Genomic DNA, 19,072 nt, shown 5'->3' on the forward strand with positions numbered 1-19,072 from the left:
TTTCCGTGTTGGTGCGGAGAAGTCTCCAGCTTGAATACCCCGGCTGTATCTTGCATCCCTGCTATGCCGTGCAGGTATGTCTCCAGGTTATGGTAGTTCCTGAAGTTCAGAGACCGTTTCAGGTATGTTGAGTTCAAAGTATTGATCTCTAACACCTCGCCAATTTCTGCATACAGTAAGAGTGGATAATGTGGTGCGACATCTGGAACATTTACTATTCTTAGGATGTTTAGTGGTTGGAGTGAGTCGACGATGTTTTTGAAGTTATGGTCTCCAATCCGAGGACTCCCGAAAGCAAAAACTGTGATAGGAACTTGCTTTTTTTGAAGACTTATATTGACCTTGTTTTTTTTGCCATAGACAAGATCTGCAGCTGATAAAACTGACATAACTGCGCCCAAGCTATGGCCTGTGAAAGTGATGCTTATTTCCTCATTCTTGTAAAGTTCTAGCAACCTCTTCAGCTCTCCTTGTACCTAAAACCAAAACCAAGACACGATGCCATTAGGAGAAAGAAGGAGAAATGGAAGTAGTGTTGTTGACGTTGTAATGGGTCGCCTCGCCACGTTTTGAGCTCAACCCATCTCGGCCTTGATAAGTTGAACCTTTCACTGATTTTATCCCGCGGGCAGGACTGCATTGAACCTGGAAAAGGCACCCCAAAAAAACGACACAACGGGTTTTTTCATGGCCTGCAGTGGGCTTAGGTTTGGAACCGTCCTGGTCTGGTCCTGATGTTCCGAAATTAGTAGAACAGTCCAAACTGGACCAACCTTAGGCCACCATAACATCTCTGCACAGAAGTGAATCCGATGATAAAAGAGAAAGGTGAGGACCTGTTCTTGTGCACTAGTCGTGTCATAAGGTGAGCGAGAATCAGAAGCGGTATAGATGTCGAGCCAGCCACTTCCAATACGAGGGTTATCTTTGGGGTCAGTTACTGGGAAAACCGAGATAGCTGACTCAAGCGGAAAGTCAAAATCATTAGCCCATTCATATGGCTGAAGTGTTCCTCTCCATGCAACAACAATGTCTCTCCTTCCTAACATCGCTTTACCCTGGTCTGTAGCAACTGCAATGTAACCCATCCAGTTAGTCTGCACGCGAGATGCATCCTTTGACAAAGACTTGACGATGAAACAGATTGGTAACTTTATGGAAGCTGTTGCGTAGATGTACTTAGTCACATTGTACCTGAAAATCTATCATCCGTAAGCTTACATCGTCGAGTCAAAGATGAAACATTGTGGGTGTATGGCAAGTACCTGAAAGGGTTGGCTTTAAGGAAGCCGGTTCGAGCAAACAGTTGGTTCTTTGAGTAATAACAATCACCGGCGTATTTGGACTTACGGTCCCAGTTAAAGGCATCATAACCAACCTGAGACATCTCACCATAGTGAATGATGTAGCGGCGAAGATCCGGGTCAAGTGGATCAAGCAGGCCTTGCCATTTGTTTTGGCCACTTAGCACCTTCCATCTCTTTGGTATGCCCTCCACCATGTTTGCCTTAGATTTTTTTCACAAACCTTTTTCTTCTTGTTCTTGATGTTTGGAGAGTAACATTGCTCCTTGTGTGAAAGAATTGGATAATGCGTGAAGGAATTGGTCCTTAATGCATGTCCCTTCACATAAATAGTGCTGATTTAAGTTTTTGTTAAGTGTACGCATATTACAATTGTAGGATTTCACATCACTTTTTGAACGGTTAATCAACGCTTAAAACATGTATTGTTAGTTACATCGAAATTAAATTCATTAAAGACCATTTCCTCTATAGCCTGTTCGGTTAAGCCAAACCGGAAACATCTATCTAGAACCGAAGCAGGGGATTGTACTCAGCGACCAGCGTTGTTCAGGTGCACTTGACCGGTGAGTTTCATTGTATTCATGTTCTCTGCTCTGCCTCATTCTTGAAGATTCCACTATCTCCCACCAATGGTTTGGAACCTGAAACTAAATTTTTCAAAAAGAGTTGTCACCATCAAGTAAGACTGGTTCGCTTCCCAGAGCATGTTGCCTAATACCTAGATCTTTCCTTCAAACAGAATCAACCACCCCTTATGACCATTGTCTTCATTTTCCGACATTCCTCTCTGTAGATGAACCTGTCTGGTGCTGCTTAAGAATCATCTGACCTTTGAGTTACAATCAGACATTGATGCAGGAGTTTTTGTACATGGGGACTTGTGACATCGGAAAGCTCTTCTTCTCAATAGATTTCTTTGCGACTCAAGTTTTTCAGTTATCGGTAATGGACTGATGAGACCACCTCATCTATGGCTTCTTTCCATATTCATGAGACCACCGCATGACAAAGCAAGCATCATCCTTGGTTCACTTTTCTTGCTGAACAATATCTATGGCTTCTTTCCATATTCAAGATTTCTCTTTTCTTTGTGAAGCATCAAATCAAAGCATATTCATGTAACATTTGAAGGGGAGGCACTGGTTTTCCATAACCGAAAGAGGCTTTAGCAAGCAAGTCTTGAACCGCATCTGAGCAAAGTTTCTCAACAGGTTCTGACTGTCATGAACTTAGATTCTAAACATATTTTGCAGTATCATAAACCAAGAGTTAGACAAACTAGAAACATCATAGTAAGAATTATAAGTGCTACAATAAGAATTAAGTACCTGGAAGCCTCAAATTTCTGCGTCACATGTTTTTTCATAGCTCAAGAAACTGAATCTTCTTGGGTCAAAAAATTGTACTTTATTTAGAGAAATGACAAAGAAAGAAGGACTCAAGTTCACAATGGAAGGATCAACAATCTTCAGAGAAACCCAATCAGCACCAGTTTTACAACGAGTACGTTTAGTTTTCAAGACAAAAAAAAAATATGACTTCTGGAGCTACAGGCATAAACATAAACATATATCAGTTGACTAAATAAACTAAATTCTACGACTTACTCTTAAACTTACGTTTCTGCATATTGTTAAGGATGAGACAGAAGGAAACTTGTCCCACTGGAACTGCAACAAAACACAAAACCTGTGACCAGGAAAGCAGCACAGGACTGAAGCTTATATACGAGAAACCAAACTCATTTCCCAAACTCCAACTTAAAACAAATAAAAATGCTGAATGTACTTAGAAATTCTAACCTGACCCTTGTCGTTTTGATTTGCTTTGTCTTGATAGCTTCAAAGCTATGTTCCGTCAATTCCTCTGTGTATGACCCACACAAAACCCTGAAGCAGCGGTTCGAGAAGTGGCTTAAAACCCACAGCAAACTATATGGAGGAAGGGATGAGTGGATGCTACGGTTTGGGATATACCAGTCTAACGTCCAGTTGATTGACTACATCAACTCCCTCCACTTGCCCTTTAAGCTAACGGATAACAGATTTGCAGACATGACCAATTCTGAGTTTAAGGCCCATTTTCTCGGGTTGAACACGTCTTCCTTGAGGTTACACAAGAAGCAGAGACCAGTTTGTGACCCAGCAGGCAATGTCCCGGACGCTGTGGACTGGAGGACTCAAGGTGCTGTGACTCCTATCAGAAATCAAGGAAAATGCGGTATGAAACATAAGACTTTTCAAACATTCATAATTCAACTGGTGACAATCTGATTGTGTTTTGTTTTTCTTGTTGCAGGAGGTTGCTGGGCATTCTCTGCAGTAGCAGCTATTGAAGGCATCAACAAGATTAAAACAGGGAATTTAGTGTCTCTCTCAGAACAACAACTCATAGATTGTGATGTCGGCACTTACAACAAAGGCTGTAGTGGCGGATTAATGGAAACAGCCTTTGAATTCATCAAAAGCAATGGTGGACTCACCACCGAGACCGACTACCCATACACAGGCATAGAGGGTACCTGCGATCAAGAAAAAGCCAAAAATAAGGTAGTTACGATACAAGGATACCAAAAAGTAGCCCAGAACGAGGCGAGCCTACAAATCGCTGCAGCTCAACAGCCAGTATCAGTTGGAATCGATGCTGGTGGGTTTATCTTTCAGCTCTACTCTTCTGGTGTTTTCACAAGTTACTGTGGAACAAATCTCAACCATGGAGTGACTGTTGTTGGATATGGAGTAGAAGGCGATCAAAAGTACTGGATCGTAAAGAATTCATGGGGAACTGGCTGGGGTGAAGAAGGCTACATACGGATGGAGCGTGGTATAAGCGAAGACACGGGTAAATGTGGTATTGCTATGCTGGCAAGCTATCCCTTGCAGTGAGTCCATGAATCTCCACAAGCTTTAGAACCTAACAGAACCTTAATATGACAATGCTCTCTGTATGACTATCTGCAATAGCGCAGCTAAAATAATTACGATTGTAAAATAAAGTACTAGAGATAATTGAGAGGCAGGTTATCGTTAACAGGATTCTAAAGTTAAGACGCGATTATAAGAGAAACATGTGTTTACTATATAATACCTGCCTAAGCACACGAGGCTCGCTTGAACGATTGGTACTTTCTCCTAGAAGCATCCTGTTTGATAACTTGCTTCTTATAACAGTAGGTTTGGCATTGAGTCTAGTGATATTTAACAAACACAAGGGTCTCATGGAAAAGATAATCTTCACAACCTAGGATATAAGCTAATTATGACAATGGGAACAAGTGACAAGAAATAACATCCACATAAGTCCACAAAAAAAATTCATCATCAGCTTCCAATGGTTTCACTATACCATCACATTCTGGCCTCACTATTACATGCTTTACCCGACACTACAAAAATGCACCACAACAGCTTGCAAAGCAGATGGAGTGCACAATATATACAAGATAGGGGGACAAAGGGATCACTGCAATAAAAAAAGTGTATGTTTAATCAGAAACAACAAAAATATTCCCAAGTTCGGGTTGTGAGTTTCATTCCAGGATCGTAACTGCAGCTATTCTTACATAACATGTCGTTTACTGGTTTGTTTTATTGTCGAAATGTTTCAAATACAAATTCGTAGAAAGCATGTTATTGACAAATAACATAATATGTATATATATCAAACTATAAGCTATGGTTAAAAAATGGTTGTGGTTGTGACTTAACTTTATAAACTAAAATATGGTTGGTAAAGAATGTTTGCTTAAATCTCATGTGATACATGCATTGGATATATTTCTGAAATCTACGGAAATGTTTGATATATATTTTCTTGTAAGATTTATTATATAAGAGTTTGCCGCTTGAAGTATAACAACACAATGGGCCATGTACTCTTCTTCTTCTTCTTCTTCTTCTTCAGGTACTACGTTTCTTGCGCTTTTTCTATGATGTTTTAGTTTTCATTAAGAAAACCCCAAAATGATAAAAATTAGAGATCTCAACGTTGTCAGATATTAAAACTTTACCTTTGGTTGCTTCCTCAACATGGTAGTAGAATTATTCGGATGAGAATCAAGGGGAGACTCAACTCCCGCTTCAACAGCCTCCTCCTGGTCTTCCTCATCATGAGACTCACTTGGTGCTGAATGCTGTTGCTTCTCAGGGAACCAGTTGGACACCTGCTTGAAACCAAATGAACATAAATTTAGGCCAAAAAAACCTACAAGTGAGAAAGGGATACTTGTAATTAGAGGGTGTTGATTTAGAAAGTTATGTATTGATACAACAAGTCAAGCCGGTCTGGGCTAGGATGCTTAATTACCTCAAGTTCATGTTTTTGACTAGAGAGATGGCTTTTGAATTCATCCAAGCCTTGGCCATCAACATCTTCGCATACTGAGCAAACCCAGGGGACAGATTCACTCTTTCCACTGCACTTATCCTCCCCAAGAGCCTCTGTGTCTCCAGAGGATTTCTGCATTAGTAGAGGGGAAGGCAAGAGGATCATATCCAAACGGCCGAAGAATGTTGTATCCCTCCAAGGATCACTCACCGACGGTTTTATCGAAGGCTGTGGATATGACCATTAAATTGGCTGGGGGTGGATTGCTATCGGTCCAGTTATACATAACTGTCACAATGCTCTTGTAATCTGTTTCAGAAACTAAAGAATTAAGTCTCTCTCTATTCATCAGGGAAAATATCGATTACCGCATAAGGTTAAGAAGATACTCTAACCGTAGGGGACGTGATCAAGAGTGATTCCAGTGGAAGTGATGGCTCGCAGAAAGTCATCAGAGACGTCTGTCAGTATGCCAACGGCAGTGATGGTGAGAGGACCAGTGTAGCCTAAATTCTCCAATAACCGTCTGATACACGGACCGACCCGACGAGCATCAAAGCCAGTGGGAACCGGACACCTCTTGATGTCCCAAATGACCCCAGTAACAGCCTCATACTTGGCATCATCCATCATTCAAGACTTTAAAATCAAATTGGGAAAGCCAAGGTCGTACAATCTAGAACGGAAATCAAACATCATATAACTCGTACGAGATAGATTGACACGGTTAAATCACCTACCTCGCTTATCGTCCAATCAGCCTAAACGACGGGGGGAGAGAGAGAGAGGAATTCACGGCCCATTAGTTGTATTTTACCGACAAATTGGGGCCATGAATCCGTGATACTATTTTAGTATTTACGTTGCATTTATAAGAACTTCAAAAAAGAATAATATTATGACATATATATATATCACTAATCACTGAGTAATCAGACCGATAGAAATATCAAAATCATAAATTTTTATTATGTACCAACCTTAGTTATCAAACAGGCCTTGCCATTTGTTTTGAGCTTTTGGCCACTTATCACCTTTCATCTCTTTAATATCACTTACAAATACACCACAACAGCTTGCAGATGGAGTGCACAATATATATACAAGATATGGGGACAAACGGATCACTGCTATAAAAAGATATATATGTTTAACCAGAAGCAACAAAAATATTCCCAAGTTCGGGTTGTGAGTTTCATTCCAGGGTCGTAACTACAGCAGCTATTCTTACAAAAAATCTTAACACGTATCTGAGAAATACCTAAGACCTCAGTTCCGAAAGCCTTTGTCTAACAGTACAAGCAAGCTTCCATTCACCGATGCTAATCAGACGCTCCACCACTTTTTGCCTAACCTTGATATATGGTATGAACCCTCTATCAGTCATTCTCATCACCATCTTCCCTGCCAAAATGTATTCCCTAACCTCCAGGCAACCCTCGACTACCACCTCATAACTCTCAAACTCCACAGGGTAATCCCGACTTTCTACAAACTCGATCATCTCAATGGCTTTCCAAATTTCCCTGTTGGCTCTCAGAGCTGCTGCTACTTTTGTCAGCATCCCTTTCCGTGGAGAAATTCCAGCTTTGCTCACCATCTCTTTGACAATCTTCACCACATCGTTAGTCTTTCTAGCCAAACACAATGAATTAATCACCGCCCCATAGCTTTCCACATCAGGAATACAGCCAGCTGCACCCATTTCCTCCACAACTTTAATGGCCTCATCCAACTTATCAACAGCACACAGAGAGGACACTAAATAATTGCAGGTTCCAGTATCAGGACTGTATCCAATCAATTTCATCTCATTAATAATATCAGCAACAGACTGGGATCCTCGTCGCCGTTCAAGCCAAGCATCAGACAGAAGGAGTTGAGTCTGAGGATTAGGAAGACAGCCAGACCGAAGAGTGCGTTGGAGGATTGCGAAAGACAAAGGAAGAGGATCGGAACTCTGAAGGCAGTAAGTAAGAAGACTGGAGTAGACAATCTTGGGCAGTGAACGAGGTCTCACGGGAACAAAACTTTGGAGGATTTCGTCAATGACTCGGATTCTATGCTGATGTTGGAAAGCAGAGAGAAAAGAGAATAACATTGAGTTCTGGTAGGGCTCTTTGAGTGAAACAACAAGTTCAGGGATTCTAAGATACTCCTTTGTCTCAACAGCACATTTTATCGCCTTTTCAACCGCTTCAAAGGAAGAGATTGACCGAAAAAACGGAAAGCAGGCATTGAAGGACCGAGCATAAGCAAGAGGTTTTCGCAGATGTGTCAAGCGAAATGCCATTTCCTATTCTCCGAGACCTGATGATCCACTATAAATTCATTAACTTGGCATCTGAAAAAAAGCCTCTTCTCCTATAGTAAACCTGGAAAGTAAACAGAAAGTAACACCTAGAATCATTCAATGCTCTCAACTAATGTCGATGATGGTGATGAAAAGACCAATGTTCATTTAAAGGATCATCTTTTAGTAGCGCAAGTATATTTTCTGCAAATCGGGAGTTAGGGGAAATCATACAAAGTCATACCTGAGTGCATTTAAGAAACTTCAAGCTAAGCCCAGGAGGAATAATCCGGTAACTGGAGAAGAACGAGATTTTGCTTCACAGAGGAATATCATCGAACGACTGGACGGCAAGATGTGGAGAATTCAAATGAATAGGCAATGACCTAAGGTTTGGAAAATCGGATCAAACCGAGTATTCCGAAACACCCATGAGCTTCGATCGGATACGTTCTTCACAGATTTGATAAGTAGCAGAATCGTGTGATTTGAAGAAAGAAGGAATCTTTAGACTTAAGAGTCAGAGTTGCGTTTTGATTCAAACGAAATTACCAGCCTCTGTTGTGTTTCGAGGTTTCACGTGTTTTTAAACCTAACCGGATATATCCAAAAGGTTTACGTTTAACCGGAAATTGGTCGGTTCAGCCACTTTTATTTCAGATTTGGACCTACAAAATTCTGATTTTTTCAGGAGACATTTGAAAAATGTCAAATTTAATAGGCACCAATTAATAATTATAGAACTAATTTTTTGGTCTGACACCATTAAACGTCCATTACATAATGCATTCTCTAAAACATTACAAAAATATAAAACTATCTCTGTATAGGTCAAAGAAAAAAAACATTAACGTAATCCTATAATTTCTTTGCCAATTCCAAATTATAGTGTATACTAATTATGAAATTTTACTTTCGCAAGATGGCCGTACCAGTGCCGGTTTTTACTCCGGGAGATATATAAACCACAAATTGCAAGAAAAAGCTCAACAATTAAACATCATAGCTTGTTACTTAGAGTGGGACATAGTGTTGTTTGAAACCATTAATCACTGCATAACATTGTTGCCTTTGATCTTGCTTCAAATTTTCCCAGCCACCTTGCACATTCCTTGATGTATATCCAACGTTGACAATCTCCCGATTCACACCAACACCGTTGTTGTTAACACTTAACCCTCCCGAGCCACTCGAATTCATAGCTAACCCGTTCTTGTTGTTACTATTATTGCTGAACACTCGTTGATTATTATCCCAATTACCGATAAGAGGTTGGTTATGAACCAAGCTTTTGTATAACTTGAGCTCTTCACAAATCCTCCTATACTCTCCATAGGAGCCAAGGACCGGATCTTTCTGTCTCCAGAGAGCTTCCCATGTCAAAGAATCAGAGAGCTTGGTACGGTCCTCTTCACGTACGGTCCGTACCATTTTTTGTACGTTACTGACACCGAAGACCTTGTGCACGGCCTGAAACTCTTTGGTCTTGCGGGCTGGGAAATACGGCGATAGGATACATTCATTGTTACATTTCTTCCTTTGATGTTTACATGATGCACAAGCTTGATGCGACGATGAGTTATTGGAGATGTTTGTGGTGGTGGTGGTGTTGTTAGAGTTCCTTTGCATCATCTCATGTCCCTAGTAACAAAAACTTCGAATTATAATACAAATATAAATGTTAGTGATCGATCCGGTTAAGACATTACCTCAAAAAGTCAGAAAGTGATCGATAGATCGTTATATAGTTAGGGTTTGATAAGTTTTTTGTAAACCTATTAACTAATCTTTTGATGTAGATTTTTTTTTCTTTCAACAATTTGATGTAGATTCTAACGCAATTTGTTGGAAATTAGTATTCACGTGGTATAGAAGAAGTTTACACTTTTATTGTGTTCTTAAAAAGTTTACACTATAAATTTAGAGAAATGTTCGATTGGTAACCTTTTTCTAAATATTGGTAAAGCCGATTTTTGGATTTAGCCGTAAAGCTAACCTGTCTAGTACTTTAAGATCCAACATGGCTTAAAAGCCTTCGTTCTAAAATTCTTTAAGAAATACATTTACATGTAATATATATGGTTTTGAAATCAAGTGTGATACAACAACGATATTAATTAACACAAAATACTAAACTACAAATCTTTTTTTTCTACAATTGATTACTTTAATAACATATTATTATCATAATTCATGTTTTTTTTTTTTGTTATTATTCAAAATCGTTTCTATAATCTAGTTTCTAAATTATAAATAATTAGTGGGTCAATGACTTATAATATATGAAGTTAATTCGAAAAAGGAACATTTTCATATCGGATCAAAAAATATATAAAAAAAACATGGCATATATAGATTAATTTAACGAAAGCTAATATTATAATCATAAAAATGTGTTTCTACATGTACATGAGTATGCAATAAGGTCTTCAACCAATCCTGATATATTAAGAGAGACCAATATATATAACGTACTAAAAATTTGGGAAGTATAACAAAAATTTCATATTAGTGCTATATATAAATTAATGGGAATCACAACTATGTATGAATACATGCATGAATCTGGTAGACTAATTGAAACATTATAAAATCTCCACAAAGGAAACATATATCTCAGAGAAGAATAAAAGTTTGAAGATAATGTCGAGAAGGGTCATACAAACCTCTTGCCTCTTTTATTTTCCTTCATTTGTGGGTTAATAGCAATTGGAGTTATGGATTTATATTAATAATAAAGGATAGATATTGGTTGATGAGTATTATTTATTATTTGTTATTTTTGGAAAAAAAAAGAAAGAAGAATAATGGTGCACAAAGAGTTTGTCTAATGAACATGAAAAGATTGTTTGGTTAATGAAAGAAAAAGGTGTTTGGATGAAGGTTCGATTATGAGTTTTTTAGGTTGCTCATGACAAAGGACAATAACAACTAGGAAATCAATAAACAAAACGAAATTTTGCTTTTTATTGGATTTTTTTTTTAATTATAATGGGGAAAATATGATTTTAGTAAGTTATTATTATATTTCAGATTGTCTTATGCAAGAGCCATGATACTATTTACGTTATTTATACCAACTAGGATTGAAATTCGCGCTACGTCGCGGGATACTTTTTTGATTTTTTTTTTTAATTTAAACAACCAAAACCAAATCAGTTTAATTGCAACAAAAACAAAAGAAAGAGTGTTTACCACAAACTTTAAAAAAAAGTTTGTTTGCAAGAAACAGTAATTACAAATATGTTTACTTGTCTAAGAGCTTGACAACATATTCTTCATCTTTGTTCTGCTATGAGAAATACAAACAAAGCTATCCATATAATTTCAGGGCATCCACTATGTTAACACACCCAAGTTACCTACCTACCTACCTACCTCAGAAACAGAGCACACAAATGGATTCCCCAACTTCCAAGACCAAAGATATAAATCCTCCGCTTCACATCTTAGGTTTCGAGTTCGATGAATGATCTCATACATATGTCATAGGTCTCGTTTCTCCAGTCTGTTGCACTGTTTCTTTAGCTGCAGAAATTTAAAACCAAATCATTACACCAAAAACAAATAATGTTTTAGAGAAGTTGTGCCAGAATTCATTTAACGTTTACCATGTCTTTTTTTATTAAGTTTCTCTAAATCTCTTAAGCACTAAGACCATCTCCAATGTAGAGCTCTATATCTTACTCTAAAATAGAGTAAGAGGAGGGTTTCTCTCCAATGTATATGTCTATTTTCTACTCTAAAAAAGAATATTCTTAGAAATATTCTATTTCTATTTTATATACTAATGCATTTTAATTATATAATTTACAATTTGACCCCATATATTATAGATTTGCAAAATTCTCATAAAATATGAAATTATTTAAATTAAACACTAATTATTTATTAAAAAAAAACATTACATCATATAACAATAATAAAACATTACAAATTTTATTTTAAATAACACCATTAGAATATTTTTCCTACATATGATCAATTAAAGCATTTCGTAGTGAGAAATAAGCTTCTTTATCTTTGATTTTTTTAAATCTACCAAGAAACTCTTGAAACCGGATATTATGCTTTGAATGAGCTAAAGGAAGAAAACAAAATAAATGTGATTTGAATTCCTTTCAAAACCCAAATGTTCGGGCATATTTTGAGAGTGAACAAGCACGGATTTTACAAAAACGACGTGTCCAACAACAAGATCAAGATAAAAAAACTCCTCCTCCATCTACTTCATTTGGACAATATTTTAACTATCTTGGTGGATCTACAAGCAATTTACCGGACTATTAAATTACTAGTTTTATGTTTTAGTTTTCTTATGTTGTTTATTTTAAATTTAGTACTTGTTTGCTTGTTAAGTTTATAAAGCTATGTGTTGTAATTGTTGTTTATAAAATGATTATATGTATTAAATAAAAAAGTTTAAATTTGAGGGACTAAAGTATAAATGAAAAAGTTGAACTCAAAAATAGAGTTGAGAATAGAGTTGCTCTATATATAGAGTCAATCTGCAGAAATCTCTATTTTAGAGTCAATTATAGAGTAGGGTTGGAGAAGAATTTTGTATTTTTACTCTAAAATAGAGTAGGGTTGGAGATGTCCTAATAGTTTCATACGTGTTATTTTCTTGTAATTTGGTTATGATTATGAATAAAATAAATAGATTGTATGCAATCCAAACTAACTCGATGATTGGATTGGAAAGAAGAAGAAGAGGCAGAATTGGAATCGTTATTTCCAGCCTAAATACCAAGAAATACTCCTAAGGATCTATAGTGAAGGTACATGAACTGTTAAACTTGATAGAGATTGTGTTAGCTGTAACTTCAAACAGAAATATGAAGGCTTAAAGCTATCAAAATTCTTTCACTGAATAACAATTATTCGCACGCCAAACTAAACCCATAACAATTGTTACATTCAATGATTGTGCAAACAGCAACAAATTAAAGAAAAAGACTAATCCAAAACCAAAAACTCACTGGAAGATAGAAAAATCAATAATCCATAAAATATATAACAATAAAAACCAACTAACAGAACAATGTTACAGTTGATTATAAGACAGTTAAGCAATAAAAAAACCACCACATATTAAATGATTTTTGTCCTAGGGTCAAAAGAAATTCGGAATAAAGAAACTACAGCACCCGAAATCCAGATAAGTAATCTATATGAAGCTCGCAGTGAGGAAAGCAAAAAAAAAAAAAAAAAGAGGAAATGAACAAGTACATACAGTTAGAGTCTTAACAGTTGGAACTGTTAAGAGAGCTTCTCCACCTCCATCTTGAGCTAATCCACAAGCTTCGAATTCAAGCTCCAAAGCTTCTGCATGGACTCCAAAAAGCTTTATGATATACAAAAGTAGTGGAACGGAATGTGTCAAGGTCCTCTTGGATCATTTGTAATTCCTACAAAACTAAAACTATTTGCTCGCTCGATTATAATCCACATGCCTTTGAAAGCTGTTTTGGAGTAGAAGATTACATACCTCTGAGCCTAATCGAAAGAGGCTTCTTTTCAAATAAACCCAACACAAGCAATGGCTCAAGATAATAGCCAACTAATCGACTCATAGCGCAGCTGTGAACCAAGTTCTTCCCTCCCATTATAATTACATGCTTGTACTTTATTGAATCCCTGCCAAAATATATATTACAACCTATTAAAAACTAACAAACCAATTCGAATATAAAAATAGCATTTTCTTCTTCAAGTTTTGCTCTCAGACACAAAAAAACATGATTGTAATCAAAACTCAACTGAAAGATAGAAAATTTGAAGTCACAAATCCTAAATTGGTGAGACTTAGCTTCAGCTCAATAGCAAAACTACCCTAAGATGTTAAATTTTCTATGAATCATTCTTAATATCAGTAAATCTTAAGTCATGAACCCTAATTTAGGTGGTACGTTACTTACCGGTCTCGTTAATCTCAACGACAGCGTCATCGGTGACAGTTTCTAAGTGGCGGAGAAGATTAACTTCGTGAGGGCGGAGAGCAGGGATCATGTCGTCGGCACTAATCTCATCAATAAAGATAGGTGTTGAAGAAAGTGTCGAAACTCCAAAGAAGCAGCCTTTGCTTCAAGCTTTGGCTTCCCTTCATCTTCTTCGTCCTCCTCTGTTTTTTTTTTGTCACCCTCCTCTGTTTTTTTTTGGTCTAGTTGTCGATTTCAATCTGAATAATTAATAAGCCCACTTGACTTCTTTTCAAACAATAAGCCCAAAATAGTAAGATATGCTTTAACAGAAAAATGATGTGGCAAAATAGAAGATTATTACTGAACAGCAAAACTGAGTTGTACTCCCTCTGTCCCAATATATAAAATGTTTTAGACATTTTTATTTGTTCTATTATATAAGATTTTCTCTACTTTGTATTAGTTTAATAGTTTTTAATTATTTTAATTATGCAGTATTTTTTTCTATTGGTTGAATTTTCATAAATGAAAAAACATTTATTGTTTCTTAATCTTTGTGCTTTTAGTCCAAACATCTAATAAAATGGAATAGAAGGAATATTATTTAAAATGTTTTGATTGGAGTTCGTTTTTAATGATGTGTCATGCTCAAGAAAGCTCAAAAAACTGATGTATCAGATCAGGAGAGAAACTTAGTGTTTTTATTGTATTTATATAGAAATATCAAAATCATAAAATTTTAATCATGTACCAAACAAACTTAACTATGCAATCGATGTGTCGGAACTTATATAGAAATTGATGTGTGGACACAAGGATTGATACAAGTGCAACGATTGATCAACGGCTGAGATTGAACGGCGATAACGATAACGACCTTATCCGAATTAAAATCCCTTTGTACTTCCCAAGGAGAAGTGTCATGGTCTCCATACCAAATTGGTTTTTAAATTAATTCTCTCGAAGGGTATTTTTGTAATCTCATAACCGTTACTAATTTTATAAAAAAATAGGAAACTATCGTTGAAACTTCTTCATCTTCCTTATAACAACCACAACGTCACTTTCTCGGAAAAAAATCTTCCCGGAAAATTGATATTGGTGAACGGAATCCCTAGAAATGTCGGATAATCGCGCACTCCGGCGATCTCATGTTCTTGCCAACCACATACTCCAATCAACTCCTCTGGCATCGAACCTCTCCCTGACGCGCGAGGTATGTTTGCAGTACTCTCCACCGGAGCTAAACGAGAACTATGGATTCGATGTCAAGGAGATGAGAAAATTACTCGATGGACACAACGTCGTGGATCGGGACTGGATTTATGGACTCATGATGCAGAGCAATCTGTTTAATCGGAAGGAGAGAGGAGGTAAGATTTTCGTGTCGCCGGATTACAATCAGACGATGGAGCAGCAGCGTGAGATCACTATGAAGCGGATCTGGTACTTGCTGGAGAATGGGGTTTTCAAAGGATGGTTGACGGAGACAGGTCCTGAGGCCGAGCTCAGGAAATTAGCTCTGCTTGAAGTTTGTGGGATTTATGATCACTCCGTCTCCATCAAAGTTGGTGTTCATTTCTTCTTGTGGTATGTTCACAACTACAATTTCATGCATATATATCTCTAATTTCACGTCAAGCTTTGATTGTTCTCATTGTTGAGATGTGCTCTGCTTGGTATAATCCTAATCTGGCATTGAAAATTATCAGATTATTCTTAATCTGAGATTGAAAAGTTCATATGAAATGAGTAATTTGTGCTTTGGTCAACGAATTGTGGTTATAGAATTTTTAAGTTATTTAGCGTCTTAGGGAGACAGAGAACAGTGTTATAAGCTATAAGTGTTTTCTCTGTGATACTCAGGGGTAATGCTGTAAAGTTTTTTGGAACAAAGCGTCACCATGAAAAGTGGCTGAAGAACACCGAAGATTATGTTGTCAAGGGCTGTTTTGCAATGACTGAGCTAGGCCATGGAAGTAATGTAGGCATATTTTAGTTGCCATTTTTTTTACATAGGCATACTCTATGTCTTGGTCATCTTCAACACCTATATTGAGTTCTATTTAATTCTTTTGATATAGGTTCGGGGAATTGAAACACTGACAACTTATGACCCAACAACTGAAGAGTTTGTGATAACTACTCCTTGTGAATCTGCTCAGAAGTATTGGATCGGTGGGGCAGCTAATGTAAGTAGTCATTATACCTATCCTGAGTGTACCAAAATACTCGTTTCTATTTAGTTCTCCCCCTGATTTGTCATATACTAATTTTGTGATATTCTTTTGGTTGTTCAGCATGCAACACACACAATTGTGTTTTCACAGCTTCATATTAACGGAACCAACCAGGGGGTCCATGCCTTTATCGCCCAAATCAGGGATCAAGATGGCAACATATGTCCAAACATCCGCATTGCTGACTGTGGACACAAAATTGGTCTAAATGGTGTTGACAATGGCCGGATCTGGTATAACGCACAGCTCCGTTCAGTTTAATTTTACCTTATACTAAGGTGTGTACTTCAATGGAAGATTGCACTATGATTGCAGGTTTGATAATCTTCGAATTCCAAGAGAGAATTTGTTGAACGCAGTTGCTGATGTTTCGTCTGATGGGAAGTATGTTAGCTCAATTAAAGATCCTGATCAGGTAAAATGCTACACCCTGGAACCATTTTTAGGATAAACTTTACTATACTTGCCGAGTTGCAGAGCCAATGTTTTTAATTTTATTTTCAGAGATTTGGAGCATTCATGGCCCCTTTGACTTCTGGCCGAGTCACAATTGCATCAAGTGCAATTTATTCTGCAAAGGTACAGATTTCAGTAGTTTTATTTTGATCTCTTACATACGTCTTTCGTAAGATATGAACCTGACTGTTTCAGGAATCAATGTAGTTGATTAAGATTTTTACTGTGGCAGGTCGGATTAGCTATTGCTATAAGGTACTCATTATCGAGACGAGCCTTCTCTGTTACAGCTAATGGTCCTGAAGTCCTCCTCCTTGATTACCCAAGCCATCAAAGGCGACTGCTACCACTCCTAGCAAAGACGTAAGGATCTTTACAAACATTATAGCCATCAAATTTCGAAGCGAATGCCCGAAAGAAGTGAAAAGCATGGCCTGAGAATTTGTCCCAACTTTTTAGAGATGAGTTGTTTTCTTTAATTATTTCTCATTTATCACAGATATGCTATGAGTTTTGCTGCAAATGAATTGAAGATGATTTACGTAAAGAGAACACCGGAGACCAACAAAGCTATCCACGTTGTTTCAAGTGGGTTCAAAGCTGTTCTCACCTGGCACAATATGCACACACTTCAGGTTAAAACCAATACATTATACTTATTGTTATGTGAGAAAGCTCCTATGAGTCATACTGAGGTTATTTTTTTCTATTATTTTTAAGGAATGTCGTGAAGCTGTAGGAGGGCAAGGTGTGAAAACAGAAAATCTAGTTGGTCAGTTGAAAGGTGAATTTGATGTGCAGACTACATTTGAGGGTGACAATAATGTATTGATGCAGCAGGTAAGCGGGCACATTATTGTGATTTCCGAACATGAGCAATATTGCAAAATTTTCTTGTTTTGACTATACAATTTTATTTAGGTGAGCAAGGCCCTTTTTGCTGAATATGTATCGTGTAAGAAGAGAAATAAACCTTTCAAAGGATTAGGATTGGAGCACCTGAACAGTCCACGTCCTGTATTGCCGACTCAACTCACATCGTCTACCCTCAGATGCAGCCAGTTCCAGGTCATATGCCTCATAAATATTTTCCTTCTTATCATTTTTTTAGATGAATTTTCAACTTTTTGCTAAACATTTTCTTGTATTTTGTCCCTAACAGACAAATGTGTTCTGCTTAAGAGAGCGAGATCTTCTGGAACGATTTACTTCTGAAGTTGCACAGCTTCAAGGGAGAGGAGAAAGTCGAGAGTTCTCTTTCCTCCTGGTAAGCATTTTTCTCACCTAAAATTTGCTTTCCTTTTCTGTTCACCTACCTTCAGGATTCAGTAATGGTTTTCTTCTCCTTCCCATCCGTACTTGCAGAGTCATCAACTTGCTGAAGACTTAGGTAAAGCTTTCACAGAGAAGGCAATACTGCAAACCATTTTGGATGCTGAAGCCAAACTACCTGCTGGCTCAGTAAAGGTAGGTCAAAAGGATTATTATATGTGACGTTTTTGAACCTATTTAGTTCTATCATGGTTGTTTTGCTAGCTAGGGATCACGGATGGTACCTTAGGCTTCCATGTCATATGATTAACGTGCAGAGTAGTTGATTTTAAACAATGGTTTATTGCTCGATTGATTGGAAAAAGCTGTTAGACTAGTTGGATGTTTTGGTTCTCTATGTAGTTCATCAGCTTTTAGTCACGATAAGGAAAAGCAGAGCTTTGTTCTTTGTATAGTGTTTCTGTAGACTACCACTAGCATAGGAACTAATCTAAGCTAACTACCTCCATGTATTTAATAACAGGATGTGTTGGGTCTTGTAAGATCAATGTACGCATTGATCAGCTTGGAAGAAGATCCGTCGTTGCTGCGGTATGGTTACCTTTCTCAGGATAATGTTGGAGATGTGAGGAGAGAAGTTTCAAAGCTCTGTGGAGAGCTTAGACCTCACGCGCTTGCACTTGTCACTTCATTCGGCATTCCAGACTCCTTCTTGAGTCCAATTGCATTCAACTGGGTCGAAGCCAACGCTTGGTCTTCAGTTTAGTTACTTGCTGCTAGTAATAATCTCTTCCATGATTCCCACATGTCTTAAAAGTTATGTTTTCACGATATCTACAGAAACTGTTGTAAGCTCTTCATAATAAATTAAAAGGGGTATGTGATATGTATCCAGGGTTTATTCTTTACTTAAACTGGTCTAAACAAAAAGGTTTGGTGATCATTTTCAAATTCTTATAAACAATTGTTGTTATGATTCTTAATTGGTATATGAGTTGTGGATAAAATAATCTTCGAATAGTTAATTTGTAATTCATTCAAGTTTCATTAGACATGTTTATATCTAATCTATTATATTTAAGTTTGCCAGATTAATTAAGGAAACACGAATGACTTGCATTAGGAGTGAAAACAAATTGAACTTGTACATCTCTAACGATCAATTGACTACTCAAACGACAGGAGTCCGTATTCGGTTAGTTTTCACAACTATTTATTTAATCATGTGTTTTATCAATTAATCTGGCAAACTAA

The 19,072-nt window shown here is 37.2% G+C and overlaps 7 protein-coding genes across 13 annotated transcripts in view; 2 read left to right on the plus strand and 5 right to left on the minus strand.

Annotated features, from left to right (window-relative positions):
• Positions 1 to 2,958, minus strand: part of LOC9325660 (phospholipase A1-IIalpha) — a 3,097-nt gene extending 139 nt beyond the window's left edge. Inside the window, exons 1-3 of the mRNA XM_021013323.1 lie at positions 1,266 to 2,958; positions 837 to 1,194; positions 16 to 476 (exon numbers count right to left, since the gene is read on the minus strand). Coding sequence (XP_020868982.1) covers positions 16 to 476; positions 837 to 1,194; positions 1,266 to 1,501 — 1,055 coding nt within the window. The 5' untranslated portion in view covers positions 1,502 to 2,958. The remainder of the gene's footprint in view (positions 1 to 15; positions 477 to 836; positions 1,195 to 1,265) is intronic.
• Positions 2,959 to 3,048: 90 nt separating this feature from the next.
• Positions 3,049 to 4,342, plus strand: LOC9328392 (ervatamin-B). Its single transcript, XM_002889550.2, has 2 exons — positions 3,049 to 3,527; positions 3,606 to 4,342. The coding sequence occupies exons 1-2, from the start codon at positions 3,083 to 3,085 to the stop codon at positions 4,190 to 4,192; spliced, it is 1,032 nt and encodes a 343-aa protein (XP_002889596.1). The 5' UTR covers positions 3,049 to 3,082; the 3' UTR covers positions 4,193 to 4,342.
• On the minus strand, positions 4,264 to 6,456 carry LOC9325661. Of its 4 annotated transcripts, XM_021013184.1 has the most exons (6): positions 6,374 to 6,454; positions 6,029 to 6,309; positions 5,844 to 5,942; positions 5,613 to 5,746; positions 5,317 to 5,469; positions 5,031 to 5,233 (listed from the first exon to the last, which is right to left on the minus strand). In XM_021013184.1, exons 2-6 carry the CDS (start codon positions 6,264 to 6,266, stop codon positions 5,207 to 5,209), a joined length of 651 nt encoding a protein of 216 aa, XP_020868843.1. In that variant the 5' UTR covers positions 6,267 to 6,309; positions 6,374 to 6,454; the 3' UTR covers positions 5,031 to 5,206. The 4 variants fall into 4 exon arrangements, with proteins under 4 accessions (XP_020868844.1, XP_020868843.1, XP_020868842.1 ...); XM_021013185.1 differs by lacking the exon at positions 5,031 to 5,233 and adding an exon at positions 4,264 to 4,769 and having other exon boundaries at positions 6,029 to 6,456; XM_021013183.1 differs by having other exon boundaries at positions 6,029 to 6,456.
• Positions 6,457 to 6,743: 287 nt separating this feature from the next.
• LOC9328393 (pentatricopeptide repeat-containing protein At1g06270) lies at positions 6,744 to 8,493 on the minus strand. Of its 2 annotated transcripts, none has more exons than XM_002892285.2 (2): positions 8,171 to 8,493; positions 6,744 to 7,943 (listed from the first exon to the last, which is right to left on the minus strand). In XM_002892285.2, exon 2 carries the CDS (start codon positions 7,924 to 7,926, stop codon positions 6,895 to 6,897), a length of 1,032 nt encoding a protein of 343 aa, XP_002892331.1. In that variant the 5' UTR covers positions 7,927 to 7,943; positions 8,171 to 8,493; the 3' UTR covers positions 6,744 to 6,894. The 2 variants fall into 2 exon arrangements, with proteins under 2 accessions (XP_002892331.1, XP_020870698.1); XM_021015039.1 differs by having other exon boundaries at positions 6,744 to 8,008.
• Positions 8,494 to 8,898: 405 nt separating this feature from the next.
• Positions 8,899 to 10,942, minus strand: LOC9328394 (LOB domain-containing protein 2). Of its 2 annotated transcripts, none has more exons than XM_021014162.1 (2): positions 10,593 to 10,942; positions 8,899 to 9,567 (listed from the first exon to the last, which is right to left on the minus strand). In XM_021014162.1, exon 2 carries the CDS (start codon positions 9,556 to 9,558, stop codon positions 8,941 to 8,943), a length of 618 nt encoding a protein of 205 aa, XP_020869821.1. In that variant the 5' UTR covers positions 9,559 to 9,567; positions 10,593 to 10,942; the 3' UTR covers positions 8,899 to 8,940. The 2 variants fall into 2 exon arrangements, with proteins under 2 accessions (XP_020869821.1, XP_002892332.1); XM_002892286.2 differs by having other exon boundaries at positions 8,899 to 9,580.
• Positions 10,943 to 11,148: 206 nt separating this feature from the next.
• LOC9328395 (probable RNA 3'-terminal phosphate cyclase-like protein) lies at positions 11,149 to 14,115 on the minus strand. 2 transcript variants are annotated; one of them, XM_021011134.1, is made up of 4 exons: positions 13,848 to 14,115; positions 13,418 to 13,566; positions 13,163 to 13,254; positions 11,149 to 11,454 (listed from the first exon to the last, which is right to left on the minus strand). In XM_021011134.1, exons 2-4 carry the CDS (start codon positions 13,533 to 13,535, stop codon positions 11,413 to 11,415), a joined length of 252 nt encoding a protein of 83 aa, XP_020866793.1. In that variant the 5' UTR covers positions 13,536 to 13,566; positions 13,848 to 14,115; the 3' UTR covers positions 11,149 to 11,412. The 2 variants fall into 2 exon arrangements, 1 of the variants encoding a protein (XP_020866793.1); XR_002329152.1 differs by having other exon boundaries at positions 11,151 to 11,454; positions 13,163 to 13,351.
• A 765-nt stretch (positions 14,116 to 14,880) lies between these two features.
• On the plus strand, positions 14,881 to 18,838 carry LOC9328396 (acyl-coenzyme A oxidase 3, peroxisomal). Its single transcript, XM_021012115.1, has 13 exons — positions 14,881 to 15,440; positions 15,717 to 15,834; positions 15,935 to 16,042; positions 16,151 to 16,323; positions 16,406 to 16,505; positions 16,595 to 16,669; positions 16,779 to 16,909; positions 17,046 to 17,181; positions 17,267 to 17,386; positions 17,468 to 17,614; positions 17,709 to 17,813; positions 17,912 to 18,013; positions 18,342 to 18,838. Exons 1-13 carry the CDS (start codon positions 14,971 to 14,973, stop codon positions 18,582 to 18,584), a joined length of 2,028 nt encoding a protein of 675 aa, XP_020867774.1. The 5' UTR covers positions 14,881 to 14,970; the 3' UTR covers positions 18,585 to 18,838.
• The last annotated feature ends 234 nt before the right edge of the window (positions 18,839 to 19,072 follow it).

This window comes from Arabidopsis lyrata, assembly GCF_000004255.2.
Source record: "Arabidopsis lyrata subsp. lyrata unplaced genomic scaffold ARALYscaffold_1, whole genome shotgun sequence".
In the NCBI taxonomy this organism is placed as follows: Eukaryota; Viridiplantae; Streptophyta; class Magnoliopsida; order Brassicales; family Brassicaceae; genus Arabidopsis; species Arabidopsis lyrata.

Bases quoted from the DNA above. Each gene is read 5' to 3' on its own strand.
- LOC9328392 (XM_002889550.2), top strand. From the start codon at position 3,083: ATGCTGAATGTACTTAGAAATTCTAACCTGACCCTTGTCGTTTTGATT. The intron at 3,528-3,605 runs GTATGAAACATA...TTCTTGTTGCAG, and splicing joins CAGAAATCAAGGAAAATGCG to GAGGTTGCTGGGCATTCTCT.
- LOC9325661 (XM_021013183.1), bottom strand. From the start codon at position 6,266: ATGATGGATGATGCCAAGTATGAGGCTGTTACTGGGGTCATTTGGGAC. The intron at 5,943-6,028 runs GTTAGAGTATCT...TTTCTGAAACAG, and splicing joins TCTTGATCACGTCCCCTACG to ATTACAAGAGCATTGTGACA. The intron at 5,470-5,612 runs GTAATTAAGCAT...GGTTTCAAGCAG, and splicing joins GTCAAAAACATGAACTTGAG to GTGTCCAACTGGTTCCCTGA.
- LOC9328393 (XM_002892285.2), bottom strand. From the start codon at position 7,926: ATGGCATTTCGCTTGACACATCTGCGAAAACCTCTTGCTTATGCTCGG.
- LOC9328394 (XM_021014162.1), bottom strand. From the start codon at position 9,558: ATGATGCAAAGGAACTCTAACAACACCACCACCACCACAAACATCTCC.
- LOC9328395 (XM_021011134.1), bottom strand. From the start codon at position 13,535: ATGGGAGGGAAGAACTTGGTTCACAGCTGCGCTATGAGTCGATTAGTT. The intron at 13,255-13,417 runs GTATGTAATCTT...GAGTCCATGCAG, and splicing joins TCTTTCGATTAGGCTCAGAG to AAGCTTTGGAGCTTGAATTC. The intron at 11,455-13,162 runs GTATGTACTTGT...AAATTTCTGCAG, and splicing joins CAACTGTTAAGACTCTAACT to CTAAAGAAACAGTGCAACAG.
- LOC9328396 (XM_021012115.1), top strand. From the start codon at position 14,971: ATGTCGGATAATCGCGCACTCCGGCGATCTCATGTTCTTGCCAACCAC. The intron at 16,670-16,778 runs GTACAGATTTCA...TTACTGTGGCAG, and splicing joins GTGCAATTTATTCTGCAAAG to GTCGGATTAGCTATTGCTAT. The intron at 16,910-17,045 runs GTAAGGATCTTT...CATTTATCACAG, and splicing joins CTACCACTCCTAGCAAAGAC to ATATGCTATGAGTTTTGCTG.